Genomic DNA, 18,146 nt, shown 5'->3' on the forward strand with positions numbered 1-18,146 from the left:
CTGGGGGTGGTGGATCCTGTTCTGAGCCCCTCCTGTTACCCTGGGGGTGGTGGATCCTGTTCTGAGCCCCTCCTGTTACCCTGGGGGGGGGGGATCCTGTACTGAGCTCCTCCTGTTACCCTGGGGGTGGTGGATCCTGTTCTGAGCCCCTCCTGTTACCCTGGGGGTGGTGGGTCCTGTTCTGAGCCCCTCCTATTACCCTGGGGGGGGGGGGTGGATCCTGTTCTGAGCCCCTCCTGTTAGCCTGGGGGTGGTGGATCCTGTTCTGAGCCCCTCCTGTTACCTTGGGGGGTGGATCCTGTTCTGAGCCCCTCCCGTTACCCTGGGGGTGGTAGATCCTGTTCTGAGCCCCTCCTGTTACCCTGGGGATGGTGGATCCTGTTCTGAGCCCCTCTTGTTACCCTGGGGGTGGTGGATCCTGTTCTGAGCCCCTCCTGTTACCCTGGGGGTGGTGGATCCTGTTCTGAACCCCTCCTGTTACCCTGGGGGGAGGTTGGATCCTGTTCTGAGACCCTCCTGTTGCCCTGGGGGTGGTGAATCCTGTTCTGAGCCCCTCCTGGTACCCTGGGGGTGGTGGATCCTGTTCTGAGCCCCTCCTGTTACCCTGGGGGTGGTGGATCCTGTTCTGAGCCCCTCCTGTTACCCTTGAGGGAGGGGGGTGGTGGATCCTGTTCTGAGCCCCTCCTGTTACCCTGTGGGGGTGGTTGGATCCTGTTCTGAGCCCCTCCTGTTACCCTGGGGGTGGTGGATCCTGTTCTGAGCCCCTCCTGGTACCATGGGGGTGGTGGATCCTGTTCTGAGCCCCTCCTGGTACCCTGGGGGTGGTGGATCCTGTTCTGAGCCCCTCCTGTTACCCTGTGGATGGTGGATCCTGTTCTGAGCCCCTCCTGTTACCCTGGGGGAGGGTGGATCCTGTTCTGAGCCCCTCCTGTTGCCCTGGGGGTGGTGGATCCTGTTCTGACCCCTCCTGTTACCCTGGGGGTGGTGGATCCTGCTCTGAGCCCCTCCTGTTACCCTGTGGATAGTGGATCCTGTTCTGAGCCCCTCCTGTTACCCTGGGGGGGGGGTGGATCCTGTTCTGAGCCCCTCCTGTTACCCTGGGGATGGTGGATCCTGTTCTGAGCCCCTCCTGTTACCCTGGGGGTGGTGGATCCTGTTCTGAGCCCCTCCTGTTACCCTGGGTGTGGTGGATCCTGTTCTGAGCCCTCCTGTTACCCTGGGTGTGGTGGATCCTGTTTTGAGCCCTCCTGTTACCCTGGGGGGGTGGGATCCTGTACTGAGCTCCTCCTGTTACCCTGGGGGGGTGGGATCCTGTACTGAGCTCCTCCTGTTACCCTGGGGGTGGTGGATCCTGTTCTGAGCCCCTCCTGTTACCCTGGGGGTGGTGGATCCTGTTCTGAGCCCCTCCTGTTACCCTGGGGGTGGTGGATCCTGTTCTGAGCCCCTCCTATTACCCTGGGGGGATGGTGGATCCTGTTCTGAGCCCCTCCTGTTACCCTGGGGATGGTGGATCCTGTTCTAAGCCCCTCCTGTTACCCTGGGGGTGGTGGATCCTGTTCTGTGCCCCTCCTTTTACCCTAGGGGGTGGATCCTGTTCTGAGCCCTCCTGTTCCCCTGGGGGTGGTGGATCCTGTTCTGAGCCCCCCCTTTTACCCTGGGTGTGGTGGATCCTGTTCTGAGCCCTCCTGTTACCCTGGGGGGGTGGGATCCTGTACTGAGCTCCTCCTGTTACCCTCAGGGTGGTGGATCCTGTTCTGAGCCCCTCCTGTTACCCTGGGGGGAGGTTGCATCCTGTTCTGAGCCCCTCCTGTTACCCTGGGGGTGGTGGATCCTGTTCTGAGCCCCTCCTGTTACCCTGGGGATGGTGGATCCTGTTCTGAGCCCCTCCTGTTACCTTGGGGGGGGGTGGATCCTGTTCTGAACCCCTCCTGTTACCCTGGGGGGGAGGTTGGATCCTGTTCTGAGCCCCTCCTGTTACCCTGGGGGTGGTGGATCCTGTTCTGAGCCCCTCCTGTTACCCTGGGGGTGGTGTATCCTGTTCTGAGCCCCTCCTATTACCCTGGGGGAATGGTGGATCCTGTTCTGAGCCCCTCCTGTTACCCTGGGGATGGTGGATCCTGTTCTGAGCCCCTCCTGTTACCCTGGGGGTGGTGGATTCTGTTCTGAGCCCCTCCTGTTACCCTAGGGGGTGGATCCTGTTCTGAGCCCTCCTGTTACCCTGGGGTGGTGGATCCTGTTCGGAGCCCTCCTGTTACCCTGGGGGTGGTGGATCCTGTTCGGACCCCTCCTGTTACCCTGGGGGGGTGGGATCCTGTACTGAGCTCCTCCTGTTACCCTGGGGGTGGTGGATCCTGTTCTGAGCCCCTCCTGTTACCCTAGGGGGTGGATCCTGTTCTGAGCCCTCCTGTTACCCTGGGGGTGGTTGATCCTCTTCGGAGCCCTCCTGTTACCCTGGGGGTGGTGGATCCTGTACTGAGCTCCTCCTGTTACCCTGGGGGTGGTGGATCCTGTTCTGAGCCCCTCCTGTTACCCTAGGGGGTGGTGGATCCTGTTCTGAGCCCCTCCTGTTACCCTGGGGGGGTGGATCCTGTTCTGAGCCCCTCCTGTTACCCTGGGGGTGGTGGATCCTGTTCTGAGCCCCTCCTGTTACCCTGGGGGTGGTGGATCCTGTTCTGAGCCCCTCCTGTTACCCTGGGGGTGGTGGATCCTGTTCTGAGCCCCTCCTATTACCCTGGGGGGATGGTGGATCCTGTTCTGAGCCCCTCCTGTTACCCTGGGGATGGTGGATCCTGTTCTGAGCCCCTCCTGTTACCCTGGGGGTGGTGGATCCTGTTCTGAGCCCTCCAGTTACCCTGGGGGGGGGGGTGGATCCTGTTCTGAGCCCCTCCTGTTACCCTGTGGGTGGTGGATCCTGTTCTGAGCCCCTCCTGTTACCCTGGGGGTGGTGGATCCTGTTCTGAGCCCCTCCTGTTAACCTGGTTGTGGTGGATCCTGTTCTGAGCCCTCCAGTTACCCTGGGGGTGGTGGATCCTGTTCTGAGCCCCTCCTATTACCCTGGGGGTGGTGTATCCTGTTCTGAGCCCCTCCTATTACCCTGGGGGGATGGTGGATCCTGTTCTGAGCCCCTCCTGGTACCCTGGGGGTGGTGGATCCTGTTCTGAGCCCCTCCTGTTACCCTGGGGGTGGTGGATCCTGTTCTGAGCCCCTCCTGTTACCCTTGAGGGAGGGGGGTGGTGGATCCTGTTCTGAGCCCCTCCTGTTACCCTGTGGGGGTGGTTGGATCCTGTTCTGAGCCCCTCCTGTTACCCTGGGGGTGGTGGATCCTGTTCTGAGCCCCTCCTGGTACCATGGGGGTGGTGGATCCTGTTCTGAGCCCCTCCTGGTACCCTGGGGGTGGTGGATCCTGTTCTGAGCCCCTCCTGTTACCCTGTGGATGGTGGATCCTGTTCTGAGCCCCTCCTGTTACCCTGGGGGAGGGTGGATCCTGTTCTGAGCCCCTCCTGTTGCCCTGGGGGTGGTGGATCCTGTTCTGAGCCCCTCCTGTTACCCTGGGGGGGGTGGATCCTGTTCTGAGCCCCTCCTGTTACCCTGGGGGGGAGGTTGGATCCTGTTCTGAGCCCCTCCTGTTACCCTGGGGGGGAGGTTGGATCCTGTTCTGAGCCCCTCCTGTTTCCCTGGGGGGGGGGATCCTGTTCTGAGCCCCTACTATTACCCTGGGGGAGAGGTTGGATCCTGTCCTGAGCCCCTCCTGTTACCCTGGGGGAGAGGTTGGATCCTGTCCTGAGCCCCTCCTGTTACCCTGGGGATGGTGGATCCTGTTCTGAGGCCCTCCTGTTACCCTGGGGGTGGTGGATCCTGTTCTGAGCCCCTCCTGTTAGCCTGGGTGTGGTGGATCCTGTTCTGAGCCCCTCCTGTTACCCTGGGGGTGGTGGATCCTGTTCTGAGCCCCTCCTGTTACCCTGGGGGTGGTGGATCCTGTTCTGAGCCCCTCCTGTTACCCTGGGGGTGGTGGATCCTGTTCTGTGCCCCTCCTTTTACCCTAGGGGGTGGATCCTGTTCTGAGCCCTCCTGTTCCCCTGGGGGTGGTGGATCCTGTTCTGAGCCCCCCCTTTTACCCTGGGTGTGGTGGATCCTGTTCTGAGCCCTCCTGTTACCCTGGGGGGGTGGGATCCTGTACTGAGCTCCTCCTGTTACCCTCGGGGTGGTGGATCCTGTTCTGAGCCCCTCCTGTTACCCTGGGGGGAGGTTGCATCCTGTTCTGAGCCCCTCCTGTTACCCTGGGGGTGGTGGATCCTGTTCTGAGCCCCTCCTGTTACCCTGGGGATGGTGGATCCTGTTCTGAGCCCCTTTTGTTACCTTGGGAGGGGGTGGATCCTGTTCTGAACCCCTCCTGTTACCCTGGGGGGAGGTTGGATCCTGTTCTGAGCCCCTCCTGTTACCCTGGGGGTGGTGGATCCTGTTCTGAGCCCCTCCTGTTACCCTGGGGGTGGTGTATCCTGTTCTGAGCCCCTCCTATTACCCTGGGGGAATGGTGGATCCTGTTCTGAGCCCCTCCTGTTACCCTGGGGATGGTGGATCCTGTTCTGAGCCCCTCCTGTTACCCTGGGGGTGGTGTATCCTGTTCTGAGCCCCTCCTATTACCCTGGGGGAATGGTGGATCCTGTTCTGAGCCCCTCCTGTTACCCTGGGGATGGTGGATCCTGTTCTGAGCCCCTCCTGTTACCCTGGGGATGGTGGATTCTGTTCTGAGCCCCTCCTGTTACCCTAGGGGGTGGATCCTGTTCTGAGCCCTCCTGTTACCCTGGGGGTGGTGGATCCTGTTCGGAGCCCTCCTGTTACCCTGGGGGTGGTGGATCCTGTTCGGAGCCCTCCTGTTACCCTGGGGGGGTGGGATCCTGTACTGAGCTCCTTCTGTTACCCTGGGGGTGGTGGATCCTGTTCTGAGCCCCTCCTGTTACCCTAGGGGGTGGATCCTGTTCTGAGTCCTCCTGTTACCCTGGGGGTGGTGGATCCTGTTCGGAGCCCTCCTGTTACCCTGGGGGTGGTGGATCCTGTACTGAGCTCCTCCTGTTACCCTGGGGGTGGTGGATCCTGTTCTGAGCCCCTCCTGTTACCCTAGGGGGTGGTGGATCCTGTTCTGAGCCCCTCCTGTTACCCTGGGGGGGGTGGATCCTGTTCTGAGCCCCTCCTGTTACCCTGGGGGTGGTGGATCCTGTTCTGAGCCCCTCCTGTTACCCTGGGGGTGGTGGATCCTGTTCTGAGCCCCTCCTGTTACCCTGGGGGTGGTGGATCCTGTTCTGAGCCCCTCCTATTACCCTGGGGGGATGGTGGATCCTGTTCTGAGCCCCTCCTGTTACCCTGGGGATGGTGGATCCTGTTCTGAGCCCCTCCTGTTACCCTGGGGGTGGTGGATCCTGTTCTGAGCCCTCCAGTTACCCTGGGGGGGGGGTGGATCCTGTTCTGAGCCCCTCCTGTTACCCTGTGGGTGGTGGATCCTGTTCTGAGCCCCTCCTGTTACCCTGGGGGTGGTGGATCCTGTTCTGAGCCCCTCCTGTTAACCTGGTTGTGGTGGATCCTGTTCTGAGCGCTCCAGTTACCCTGGGGGTGGTGGATCCTGTTCTGAGCCCCTCCTATTACCCTGGGGGTGGTGTATCCTGTTCTGAGCCCCTCCTATTACCCTGGGGGGATGGTGGATCCTGTTCTGAGCCCCTCCTGTTACCCTGGGGATGGTGGATCCTGTTCTGAGCCCCTCCTATTACCCTGGGGGGATGGTGGATCCTGTTCTGAGCCCCTCCTATTACCCTGGGGGGATGGTGGATCCTGTTCTGAGCCCCTCCTGTTACCCTGGGGGGGTGGATCCTGTTCTGAGCCCTCCAGTTACCCTGGGTGGGGGGGGGTGGATCCTGTTCTGAGCCCCTCCTGTTACCCTGTGGGTGGTGGATCCTGTTCTGAGGCCGTCCTGTTACCCTGGGGGTGGTGTATCCTGTTCTGAGCCCCTCCTATTACCCTGGGGGAATGGTGGATCCTGTTCTGAGCCCCTCCTGTTACCCTGGGGATGGTGGATCCTGTTCTGAGCCCCTCCTGTTACCCTGGGGGTGGTGGATTCTGTTCTGAGCCCCTCCTGTTACCCTAGGAGGTGGATCCTGTTCTGAGCCCTCCTGTTACCCTGGGGGTGGTGGATCCTGTTCGGAGCCCTCCTGTTACCCTGGGGGGGTGGGATCCTGTACTGAGCTCCTCCTGTTACCCTGGGGGTGGTGGATCCTGTTCTGAGCCCCTCCTCTTACCCTAGGGGGTGGATCCTGTTCTGAGCCCTCCTGTTACCCTGGGGGTGGTGGATCCTGTTCGGAGCCCTCCTGTTACCCTGGGGGTGGTGGATCCTGTACTGAGCTCCTCCGGTTACCCTGGGGGTGGTGGATCCTGTTCTGAGCCCCTCCTGTTACCCTAGGGGGTGGTGGATCCTGTTCTGAGCCCCTCCTGTTACCCTGGGGGGGGGGTGGATCCTGTTCTGAGCCCCTCCTGTTACCCTGGGGGTGGTGGATCCTGTTCTGAGCCCCTCCTGTTACCCTGGGGGTGGTGGATCCTGTTCTGAGCCCCTCCTATTACCCTGGGGGTGGTGGATCCTGTTCTGAGCCCCTCCTGTTACCCTGGGGGTGGTGGATCCTGTTCTGAGCCCCTCCTATTACCCTGGGGGTGGTGGATCCTGTTCTGAGCCCCTCCTGTTTCCCTGGGGGTGGTGGATCCTGTTCTGAGCCCCTCCTGTTACCCTGGGGGTGGTGGATCCTGTTCTGAGCCCCTCCTATTACCCTGGGGGTGGTTGATCCTGTTCTGAGCCCCTCCTGTTACCCTGGGGGTGGTGGATCCTGTTCTGAGCCCCTCCTATTACCCTGGGGGTGGTGGATCCTGTTCTGAGCCCCTCCTATTACCCTGGGGGGATGGTGGGTCCTGTTCTGAGCCCCTCCTGTTACCCTGGGGATGGTGGATCCTGTTCTGTGCCCCTCCTGTTACCCTAGGGGGTGGATCCTGTTCTGAGCCCTCCAGTTACCCTGGGTGGGGGGGGTGGATCCTGTTCTGAGCCCCTCCTATTACCTTGGGGGGATGGTGGATCCTGTTCTGAGCCCCTCCTGTTACCCTGGGGATTGTGGATCCTGTTCTGAGCACCTCCTGTTACCCTGGGGGTGGTGGATCCTGTTCTGAGCCCCTCCTGTTACCCTGGGGTGGGGGTGGATCCTGTTCTGAGCCCTCCTGTTACCCTGGGTGTGGTGGATCCTGTTCTGAGCCCTCCTGTTACCCTGGGGGGGTGGGATCCTGTACTGAGCTCCTCCTGTTACCCTGGGGGTGGTGGATCCTGTTCTGAGCCCCTCCTGTTACCCTGGGGATGGTGGATCCTGTTCTGAGCCCCTCCTGTTACCCTGGGGGTGGTGGATCCTGTTCTGAGCCCCTCCTGTTACCCTGGGGTGGAGGTTGGATCCTGTTCTGAGCCCCTCCTGTTACCCTGGGGGTGGTGGATCCTGTTCTGAGCCCTCCTATTACCCTGGGGATGGTAGATCCTGTTCTGAGCCCCTCCTGTTACCCTGCGAGGGGTGGATCCTGTTCTGAGCCCCTCCTGTTACCCTGGGGGGGAGGTTGGATCCTGTTCTGAGCCCCTCCTGTTACCCTGGGGGTGGTGTATCCTGTTCTGAGCCCCTCCTATTACCCTGGGGGGATGGTGGATCCTGTTCTGAGCCCCTCCTGTTACCCTAGGGGGTGGATGCTGTTCTGAGCCCTCCTGTTACCCTGGGGGTGGTGGATCCTGTTCTGAGCCCCCCCTGTTACCCTGGGTGTGGTGGATCCTGTTCTGAGCCCTCCTGTTACCCTCGGGGGGGGGTGGGATCCTGTACTGAGCTCCTCCTGTTACCCTGGGGGTGGTGGATCCTGTTCTGAGCCCCTCTTGTTACCCTGGGGGGGGGGGGATCCTGTTCTTACCCCTCCTGTTACCCTGGGGGTCGTGGATCCTGTTCTGACCCCTCCTGTTACCCTGGGGGTGGTGGATCCTGTTCTGAGCCCCTCCTGTTACCCTGGGGGTGGTGGATCCTGTTCTGAGCCCCTCCTGTTACCCTGGGGGTGGTGGATCCTGTTCTGAGCCCCTCCTGTTACCCTGGGGGGCAGGTTGGATCCTGTTCTGAGCCCCTCCTGTTACCCTGGGGGTGGTGGATCCTGTTCTGAGCCCCTCCTGTTACCCTGGGGGTGGTGGATCCTGTTCTGAGCCCCTCCTATTACCCTGGGGGGGGTGGATCCTGTTCTGAGCCCCTCCTGTTACCCTGGGGGTGGTGGATCCTGTTCTGAGCCCCTCCTGTTACCCTGGGGTTGGTGGATCCTGTTCTGAGCCCCTCCTGTTACCCTGGGGTTGGTGGATCCTGTTCTGAGCCCCTCCTGTTACCCTGGGGATGGTGGATCCTGTTCTGACCCCTCCTGTTACGCTGGGGATGGTGGATCCTGTTCTGAGCCACCCCTGTTACCCTGGGGGTGGTGGATCCTGTTCTGACCCCTCCTGTTACGCTGGGGATGGTGGATCCTGTTCTGAGCCCCCCCTGTTACCCTGGGGGTGGTGGATCCTGTTCTGAGTCCCTCCTGTTACCCTGGGGGTGGTGGATCCTGTTCTGAGCCCTTCCTGTTACCCTGGGGGTGGTGGATCCTGTTCTGAGCCCCTCCTGTTACCCTAGGGGGTGGATCCTGTTCTGAGCCCTCCTGTTACCCTGGGGGTGGTGGATCCTGTTCTGAGCCCCTCCTGTTACCCTGGGGGGGGGTGGATCCTGTTCTGAGCCCCTCCTGTTACCCTGGGGGTGGTGGATCCTGTTCTGAGCCCCTCCTGTTACCCTAGGGGGTGGATCCTGTTCTGAGCCCTCCTGTTACCCTGGGGGTGGTGGATCCTGTTCTGAGCCCCTCCTGTTACCCTGGGGGGGAGGTTGGATCCTGTTCTGAGCCCCTCCTGTTACCCTGGGGGTGGTGGATCCAGTTCTGAGCCCCTCCTGTTACCCTGGGGGTGGTGGATCCTGTTCTGAGCCCCTCCTATTACCCTGGGGGGGGGGGGTGGATCCTGTTCTGAGCCCCTCCTGTTACCCTGGGGGTGGTGGATCCTGTTCTGAGCCCCTCCTGTTACCCTGGGGGTGGTGGATCCTGTTCTGAGCCCCTCCTGTTACCCTGGGGTTGGTGGATCCTGTTCTGAGCCCCTCCTGTTACCCTGGGGATGGTGGATCCTGTTCTGACCCCTCCTGTTACGCTGGGGATGGTGGATCCTGTTCTGAGCCCCCCCTGTTACCCTGGGGGTGGTGGATCCTGTTCTGACCCCTCCTGTTACGCTGGGGATGGTGGATCCTGTTCTGAGCCCCCCCTGTTACCCTGGGGGTGGTGGATCCTGTTCTGAGTCCCTCCTGTTACCCTGGGGGTGGTGGATCCTGTTCTGAGCCCTTCCTGTTATCCTGGGGGTGGTGGATCCTGTTCTGAGCCCCTCCTGTTACCCTGGGGGTGGTGGATCCTATTCTGAGCCCCTTCTGTTACCCTGGGGGGGAGGTTGGATCCTGTTCTGAGCCCCTCCTGTTACCCTGGGGGTGGTGGATCCTGTTCTGAGCCCCTCCTGTTACCCTGGGGGTGGTGGATCCTGTTCTGAGCCCCTCCTATTACCCTGGGGGGGGGGTATGGATCCTGTTCTGAGCCCCTCCTGTTACCCTGGGGGTGGTGGATCCTGTTCTGAGCCCCTCCTGTTACCCTGGGGTTGGTGGATCCTGTTCTGAGCCCCTCCTGTTACCCTGGGGTTGGTGGATCCTGTTCTGAGCCCCTCCTGTTACCCTGGGGATGGTGGATCCTGTTCTGACCCCTCCTGTTACGCTGGGGATGGTGGATCCTGTTCTGAGCCCCCCCTGTTACCCTGGGGGTGGTGGATCCTGTTCTGAGTCCCTCCTGTTACCCTGGGGGTGGTGGATCCTGTTCTGAGCCCTTCCTGTTACCCTGGGGGTGGTGGATCCTGTTCTGAGCCCCTCCTGTTACCCTGGGGGTGGTGGATCCTGTTCTGAGCCTCTCCTGTTACCCTGGGGGTGGTGGATCCTGTTCTGAGCCTCTCCTGTTACCCTGGGGGGGGGGATCCTGTTCTGAGCCCCTCCTCGTACCCTGGGGGTGGATCCTGTTCTGAGTCCCTCCTGTTACCCTGGGGGTGGTGGATCCTGTTCTGACCCCTCCTGTTACCCTGGGGGTGGTGGATCCTGTTCTGAGCCCCTCCTGTTACTCTGGGGGTGGTGGATCCTGTTCTGAGTCCCTCCTGTTACCCTGGGGGGGGAGGTTGGATTCTGTTCCGAGCCCCTCCTGTTACCCTGGGGGTGGTGGATCCTGTTCCGAGCCCCTCCTGTTACCCTGGGTGTGGTGGATCCTGTTCTGAGCCCTCCTGTTACCCTGGGGTGTGGGATCCTGTACTGAGCTCCTCCTGTTACCCTGGGGGTGGTGGATCCTGTTCTGGGCCCCTCTTGTTACCCTAAGGGGTGGATCCTGTTCTGAGCTCCCTCCTGTTACCCTGGGGGTGGTGGATCCTGTTCTGAACCCCTCCTGTTACCCTAGGGGGGGTGGATCCTGTTCTGAGCCCCTCCTATTACCATGGGGGTGGATCCTGTTCTGAGCCCCCCCCTGTTACCCTGGGGATGGTGGATCCTGTTCTGAGCCCCTCCTGTTACCCTGGGGGTGGTGGATCCTGTTCTGAGCCCCTCCTGTTACCCTGGGGATGGTGGATCCTGTTCTGAGCCCCTCCTGTTACCCTGGGGGGGGTGGTGGATCCTGTTCTGAGCCCCTCCTGTTACCCTGGGGGGGAGGTTGGATCCTGTTCTGAGCCCCTCCTGTTACCCTGGGGGTGGTGGATCCTGTTCTGAGCCCCTCCTTTTACCCTGGGGGTGGGGGGATCCTGTTCTGAGCCCCTCCTGTTACCCTGGGGGTGGTGGATCCTGTTCTGAGCCCCTCCTGTTACCCTGGGGGTTGTGGATCCTGTTCTGAGCCCCTCCTATTTCCCTGGGGGGGAGGTTGGATCCTGTTCTGAGCCCCTCCTGTTACCCTGGGGATGATGGATCCTGTTCTGAGCCCCTTCTTTTACCCTGGGGGGGGGGGGTGGATCCTGTTCTGAGCCCCTCCTGTTACCCTAGGGGGGGAGGTTGGATCCTGTTCTGAGCCCCTCCTGTTACCCTGGGGGTGGTGGATCCTGTTCTGAGCCCCTCCTGTTACCCTGGGGATGGTGGATCCTGTTCTGAGCCCCTCCTGTTACCCCGGGGGTGGTGGATCCTGTTCTGAGCCCCTCCTGTTACCCTAGGGGGTGGATCCTGTTCTGATCCCTCATGTTACCCTGGGGGTGGTGGATCCTGTTCTGAGCCCTCCTGTTACCCTGGGGGTGGTGGATCCTGTTCTGAGCCCCTCCTGTTACCCTGGGGGGGAGGTTGGATCCTGTTCTGAGCCCCTCCTGTTACCCTGGGGGTGGTGGATCCTGTTCTGAGCCCCTCCTGTTACCCTGGGGGTGGTGGATCCTGTTCTGAGCCCCTCCTATTACCCTGGGGGGGGGATGGATCCTGTTCTGAGCCCCTCCTGTTACCCTGGGGGTGGTGGATCCTGTTCTGAGCCCCTCCTGTTACCCTGGGGGTGGTGGATCCTGTTCTGAGCCCCTCCTGTTACCCTGGGGTTGGTGGATCCTGTTCTGAGCCCCTCCTGTTACCCTGGGGATGGTGGATCCTGTTCTGACCCCTCCTGTTACGCTGGGGATGGTGGATCCTGTTCTGAGCCCCCCCTGTTACCCTGGGGGTGGTGGATCCTGTTCTGACCCCTCCTGTTACGCTGGGGATGGTGGATCCTGTTCTGAGCCCCCCCTGTTACCCTGGGGGTGGTGGATCCTGTTCTGAGTCCCTCCTGTTACCCTGGGGGTGGTGGATCCTGTTCTGAGCCCTTCCTGTTACCCTGGGGGTGGTGGATCCTGTTCTGGGCCCCTCCTGTTACCCTGGGGGTGGTGGATCCTATTCTGAGCCCCTTCTGTTACCCTGGGGGGGAGGTTGGATCCTGTTCTGAGCCCCTCCTGTTACCCTGGGGGTGGTGGATCCTGTTCTGAGCCCCTCCTGTTACCCTGGGGGTGGTGGATCCTGTTCTGAGCCCCTCCTATTACCCTGGGGGGGGGGTATGGATCCTGTTCTGAGCCCCTCCTGTTACCCTGGGGGTGGTGGATCCTGTTCTGAGCCCCTCCTGTTACCCTGGGGTTGGTGGATCCTGTTCTGAGCCCCTCCTGTTACCCTGGGGTTGGTGTATCCTGTTCTGAGCCCCTCCTGTTACCCTGGGGATGGTGGATCCTGTTCTGACCCCTCCTGTTACGCTGGGGATGGTGGATCCTGTTCTGAGCCCCCCCTGTTACCCTGGGGGTGGTGGATCCTGTTCTGAGTCCCTCCTGTTACCCTGGGCGTGGTGGATCCTGTTCTGAGCCCTTCCTGTTACCCTGGGGGTGGTGGATCCTGTTCTGAGCCCCTCCTGTTACCCTGGGGGTGGTGGATCCTGTTCTGAGCCTCTCCTGTTACCCTGGGGGTGGTGGATCCTGTTCTGAGCCTCTCCTGTTACCCTGGGGGGGGATCCTGTTCTGAGCCCCTCCTGGTACCCTGGGGGGTGGATCCTGTTCTGAGTCCCTCCTGTTACCCTGGGGGTGGTGGATCCTGTTCTGACCCCTCCTGTTACCCTGGGGGTGGTGGATCCTGTTCTGAGCCCCTCCTGTTACTCTGGGGGTGGTGGATCCTGTTCTGAGTCCCTCCTGTTACCCTGGGGGGGGAGGTTGGATTCTGTTCCGAGCCCCTCCTGTTACCCTGGGGGTGGTGGATCCTGTTCCGAGCCCCTCCTGTTACCCTGGGTGTGGTGGATCCTGTTCTGAGCCCTCCTGTTACCCTGGGGGGGTGGGATCCTGTACTGAGCTCCTCCTGTTACCCTGGGGGTGGTGGATCCTGTTCTGAGCTCCCTCCTGTTACCCTGGGGGTGGTGGATCCTGTTCTGAACCCCTCCTGTTACCCTAGGGGGGGTGGATCCTGTTCTGAGCCCCTCCTATTACCATGGGGGTGGATCCTGTTCTGAGCCCCCCCCTGTTACCCTGGGGATGGTGGATCCTGTTCTGAGCCCCTGCTGTTACCCTGGGGGTGGTGGATCCTGTTCTGAGCCCCTCCTGTTACCCTGGGGATGGTGGATCCTGTTCTGAGCCCCTCCTGTTACCCTGGGGGGGGTGGTGGATCCTGTTCTGAGCCCCTCCTGTTACCCTGGGGGGGAGGTTGGATCCTGTTCTGAGCCCCTCCTGTTACCCTGGGGGTGGTGGATCCTGTTCTGAGCCCCTCCTGTTACCCTGGGGGTGGGGGGATCCTGTTCTGAGCCCCTCCTGTTACCCTGGGGGTGGTGGATCCTGTTCTGAGCCCCTCCTGTTACCCTGGGGGTTGTGGATCCTGTTCTGAGCCCCTCCTGTTACCCTGGGGGGGAGGTTGGATCCTGTTCTGAGCCCCTCCTGTTACCCTGGGGATGATGGATCCTGTTCTGAGCCCCTTCTGTTACCCTGGGGGGGGGGGTGGATCCTGTTCTGAGCCCCTCCTGTTACCCTAGGGAGGGAGGTTGGATCCTGTTCTGAGCCCCTCCTGTTACCCTGGGGATGGTGGATCCTGTTCTGAGCCCCTCCTGTTACCCCGGGGGTGGTGGATCCTGTTCTGAGCCCCTCCTGTTACCCTAGGGGGTGGATCCTGTTCTGATCCCTCATGTTACCCTGGGGGTGGTGGATCCTGTTCTGAGCCCCTCCTGTTACCCTGGGGGGGGGGGGGTGGGATCCTGTACTGAGCTCCTCCTGTTACCCTGGGGGTGGTGGATCCTGTTCTGAGCCCCTCCTGTTACCCTGGGGGTGGTGGATCCTGTTCTGAGCCCCTCCTGTTACCCTGGGGGTGGTGGATCCTGTTCTGAGCCCCTCCTGTTACCCTAGGGGTGGTGAATCCTGTTCTGAGCCCCTCCTGGTACCCTGGGGGTGGTGGATCCTGTTCTGGGCCCCTCCTGTTACCCTGGGGATGGTGGATCCTGTTCTGAGCCCCTCCTGTTACCCTTGAGGGGGGGGTGGTGGATCCTGTTCTGAGCCCCTCCTGTTACCCTGGGGGGGGGGGGGTGGATCCTGTTCTGAGCCCCCTCCTGTTACCCTGGGGGTGGTGAATCCTGTTCTGAACCCCTCCTGGTACCCTGGGGGTGGTGGATCCTGTTCTGGGCCCCTCCTGTTACCCTGGGGATGGTGGATCCTGTTCTGAGCCCCTCCTGTTACCCTTGAGGGGGGGGTGGTGGATCCTGTTCTGAGCCCCTCCTGTTACCCTGGGGGTGGTGGATCCTGTTCTGAGCCCCTCCTGGCACCCTGGGGGTGGTGGATCCTGTTCTGAGCCCCTCCTGTTACCCTGGGGATGGTGGATCCTGTTCTGAGCCCCTCCTGTTACCCTGGGGGGGGTGGTGGATCCTGTTCTGAGCCCCTCCTGTTACCCTGGGGGGGGTGGATCCTGTTCTGAGCCCCTCCTGTTACCCTGGGGGAGAGGTTGGATCCTGTTCTGAGCCCCTCCTGTTACCCTGGGGGTGGTGGATCCTGTTCTGAGCCCCCCCTGTTACCCTGGGGGTGGTGGATCCTGTTCTGAGCCCCTCCTGTTACCCTGGGGGTGGTGGATCCTGTTCTGAGCCCCTCCTGTTACCCTGGGGGTGTTGGATCCTGTTCTGAGCCCCTCCTGTTACCCTGGGGGTGGTGGATCCTGTTCTGAGCCCCTCCTGTTACCCTGGGGGTGGTGTATCCTGTTCTGAGCCCCTCCTATTACCCTGGGGGGATGGTGGATGCTGTTCTGAGCCCCTCCTGTTACCCTGGGGATGGTGGATCCTGTTCTGAGCCCCCCCTGTTACCCTGGGGGTGGTGGATCCTGTTCTGAGCCCCCTCCTGTTACCCTAGGGGGTGGATCCTGTTCTGAGCCCTCCTGTTACCCTGGGGGTGGTGGATCCTGTTCTGAGCCCCCCCCCTGTTACCCTGGGTGTGGTGGATCCTGTTCTGAGCCCTCCTGTTACCCTGGGGGTGGGATCCTGTACTGAGCTCCTCCTGTTACCCTGGGGGTGGTGGATCCTGTTCTGAGCCCCTCCTGTTACCCTACGGGGTGGATCCTGTTCTGAGCCCCCTCCTGTTACCATGAGGGTGGTGGATCCTGTTCTGAACCCCTCCTGTTACCCTGGGGGTGGTGGATCCTGTTCTGAGCCCCTCCTGTTACCCTAGGGGTGGTGGATCCTGTTCTGAGCCCCTCCTGTTACCCTGGGGGTGGTGGATCCTGTTCTGAGCCCCTCCTGTTACCCTGGGGGTGGTGGATCCTTTTCTGAGCCCCTCCTGTTACCCTGGGGGTAGTGGATCCTGTTCTGAGCCCCTCCTGTTACCCTGGGGGTGGTGGATCCTGTTCTGAGCCCCTCCTGTTACCCTGGGGGTGGTGGATCCTGTTCTGAGCCCCTCCTGTTACCCTGGGGGGGGGGGGTGGATCCTGTTCTGAGCCCCTCCTGTTACCCTGGGGGGGGGAGGTTGGATCCTGTTCTGAGCCCCTCCTGTTACCCTGGGGGTGGTGGATCCTGTTCTGAGCCCCTCCTGTTACCCTGGGGATGGTGGATCCTGTTCTGAGCCTCTCCTGTTACCCTGGGGGGGGGGGTGGATCCTGTTCTGAGCCCCTCCTGTTACCCTAGGGGGTGGATCCTGTTCTGAGCCCCTCCTGTTATCCTGGGGGTGGTGGATCCTGTTCTGAGCCCCTCCTGTTACCCTGGGTGTGGTGGATCCTGTTCTGAGCCCCTCCTGTTACCCTAGGGGGGGTGGATCCTGTTCTGAGGCCCCCCTGTTACCCTGGGGATGGTGGATCCTGTTGTGAGCCCCTCCTGTTACCCTAGGGGGTGGATCCTGTTCTGAGCCCCTCCTGTTACCCTGGGGGGGGTGGTATCCTGTTCTGAGCCCCTGCTGTTACCCTGGGGATGGTGGATCCTGTTCTGAGCCCCTCCTGTTACTCTGGGGGTGGTGGATCCTGTTCTGAGCCCCTCCTGTTACCCTGGGGGTGGTGGATCCTGTTCTTAGCCCCTCCTGTTACCCTGGGAGGTTGGATCCTGTTCTGAGCCCCTCCTGTTACTCTGGGGGTGGTGGATCCTGTTCTGAGCCCCTCCTGTTACCCTGGGGGTGGTGGATCCTGTTCTTAGCCCCTCCTGTTACCCTGGGAGGTTGGATCCTGTTCTGGGCCCCTCCTATTACCCTGGGGGTGGTGGATCCTGTTCTGAGCCCCTCCGGTTACCCTGGGGGTGGTGGATCCTGTTCTGGGCCCCTCCTGTTACCCTGGGGGGGAGGTTGGATCCTGTTCTGAGCCCCTCCTGTTACCCTGGGGGTAATGGATCCTGTTCTGAGCCCCTCCTATTACCCTGGGGGTGGTGGATCCTGTTCTGGGCCCCTCCTGTTACCCTGGGGGTGGTGGATCCTGTTCTGAGCCCCCTTATGATTTCTTTTCTGAGTTTCTGTCATTTCTGGGGTGGGGTGCGGTGCCGGTTCCTGGTTTTCTCCTAGTCACATGTAGTAATCCTGATTCTTGCTCCCTCAGTTCCGGCCGTGCTCACCCTGGATCCCGTTACCGCTCATCAGCGCCTGATCCTCTCAGACGACTGTACTATTGTGGCCTATGGTAACCTACACCCCCAGCCGCTCCAGGACTCCCCAAAGAGGTTTGACGTGGAGGTGTCGGTGCTGGGCACCCAGGTCTTTGACGGGGGGGTGCATTACTGGGAGGTGGTGGTTTCGGATAAGACCCAATGGATGATCGGACTGGCCCATGAAGCCGTGAGCCGGAAGGGAAGTATCCAGATCCAGCCCGGGAAAGGCTTCTACTGCATCGTAATGCACGACGGGAACCGCTATAGCGCCTGCACCGAGCCCTGGACGCGGCTCAACGTCAGGAGCAAACTGGAGAAAGTGGGGGTCTACCTGGACTACGACAAGGGGCTCCTCATCTTCTACAACGCTGACGACATGTCCTGGCTATACACTTTCCGGGAAAAGTTCCCCGGAAAACTGTGCTCGTACTTCAGCCCCGGGCAAAGCCATGCCAACGGCAAGAACGTGCAACCACTGCGGATCAACACCGTGCGGATATGAGGGTGCCCCGAGAGGAGGGGGCAGGATGGGGTGTAGCGAACGATCTATCCCCCCTATGATTGTCTGCAGCGTTCATGACTAGCCCCCTCCCTGACAATGTTAGTCGGGTGATTGGCCTCACACCGCCAGATGAATGTCCATGTCCAGGCAAGACCGGCCGGACCACTGCCTGTCCTAGTCCAGACCCCCATATGAAATGCTGAACTTCATATGGAGACCACCGGCCCGGAGGACCCTCCACCAGTATGAGCGTGTGCCACGAGATGGGACAGCGGCTGCACAGCAGAGTTATTTGTCATTTCTCCTCTCCATGGCGGAGATACTCACTTTTAAACTTTAGCTGTTAATTTATGATGAGCCCTAGGGGGCGTTACCTGAGATTCTCCTCTGGGGCTCTGGATACCTGTATGGCATGAACCATTCATAAGCAGGAGGCATCATGCAAGTGAGAAAAGAGCAGGCTGTCATCTCTGCACCTACTGTGTAGTATAGAGCAGAGCTGAGTGTGATTACAAACACTTCCAGATCTCAGGGCAGTCAGTGTGGGGGACGGAGAGAACTGAAGAGCTGAGTGTGACTACAAACATGTCTGCAGGAGCAGCTCTCCTCTCCCAGCTTTGTCCCTCTCCACACTGGTACTGTTGTGAGAGGATATCTGGAAGTGTTTGTGTGGGAATACAGCAGAGCAGAGTGTGATTACAGACTCCTGAGAGAAGATCTGGAAGTGTTGGTAATCACATTAAGCTCTTCTGTATACTTCCTACCCCACACTGACTGCCCTTAGAGGAGATTTGGAATACTGCTGCTGTATTCTTCTTCCCCTACACTGATTACACCAGATCTCTCAGGGCAGTGTTAAATGTGATTACAAACACTTCCAGGTCTCTCAGGGCAGTCAGTGTGGAGGGAAGAAGAATACAGTTAAATGTGATTACAAACACTTCCGGATCTCTCAGGGCAGTCAGTGTGCTGG

General features: G+C 60.8%; 1 protein-coding gene across 1 annotated transcript in view; it reads left to right on the top strand.

Moving 5' to 3' along the window:
- The window catches only part of TRIM62 (tripartite motif containing 62), a 171,538-nt gene extending 153,657 nt beyond the window's left edge, over nt 1–17,881 (top strand). Inside the window, exon 6 of the mRNA XM_073656036.1 lies at nt 16,623–17,881. Coding sequence (XP_073512137.1) covers nt 16,623–17,173 — 551 coding nt within the window. The 3' untranslated portion in view covers nt 17,174–17,881. The remainder of the gene's footprint in view (nt 1–16,622) is intronic.
- Nucleotides 17,882–18,146: the final 265 nt, after the last annotated feature.

Source organism: Phyllobates terribilis, unplaced genomic scaffold, assembly GCF_046119375.1.
Source record: "Phyllobates terribilis strain yellow unplaced genomic scaffold, ASM4611937v1 Scaffold_12__6_contigs__length_324123572, whole genome shotgun sequence".
Taxonomy (NCBI): Eukaryota; Metazoa; Chordata; class Amphibia; order Anura; family Dendrobatidae; genus Phyllobates; species Phyllobates terribilis.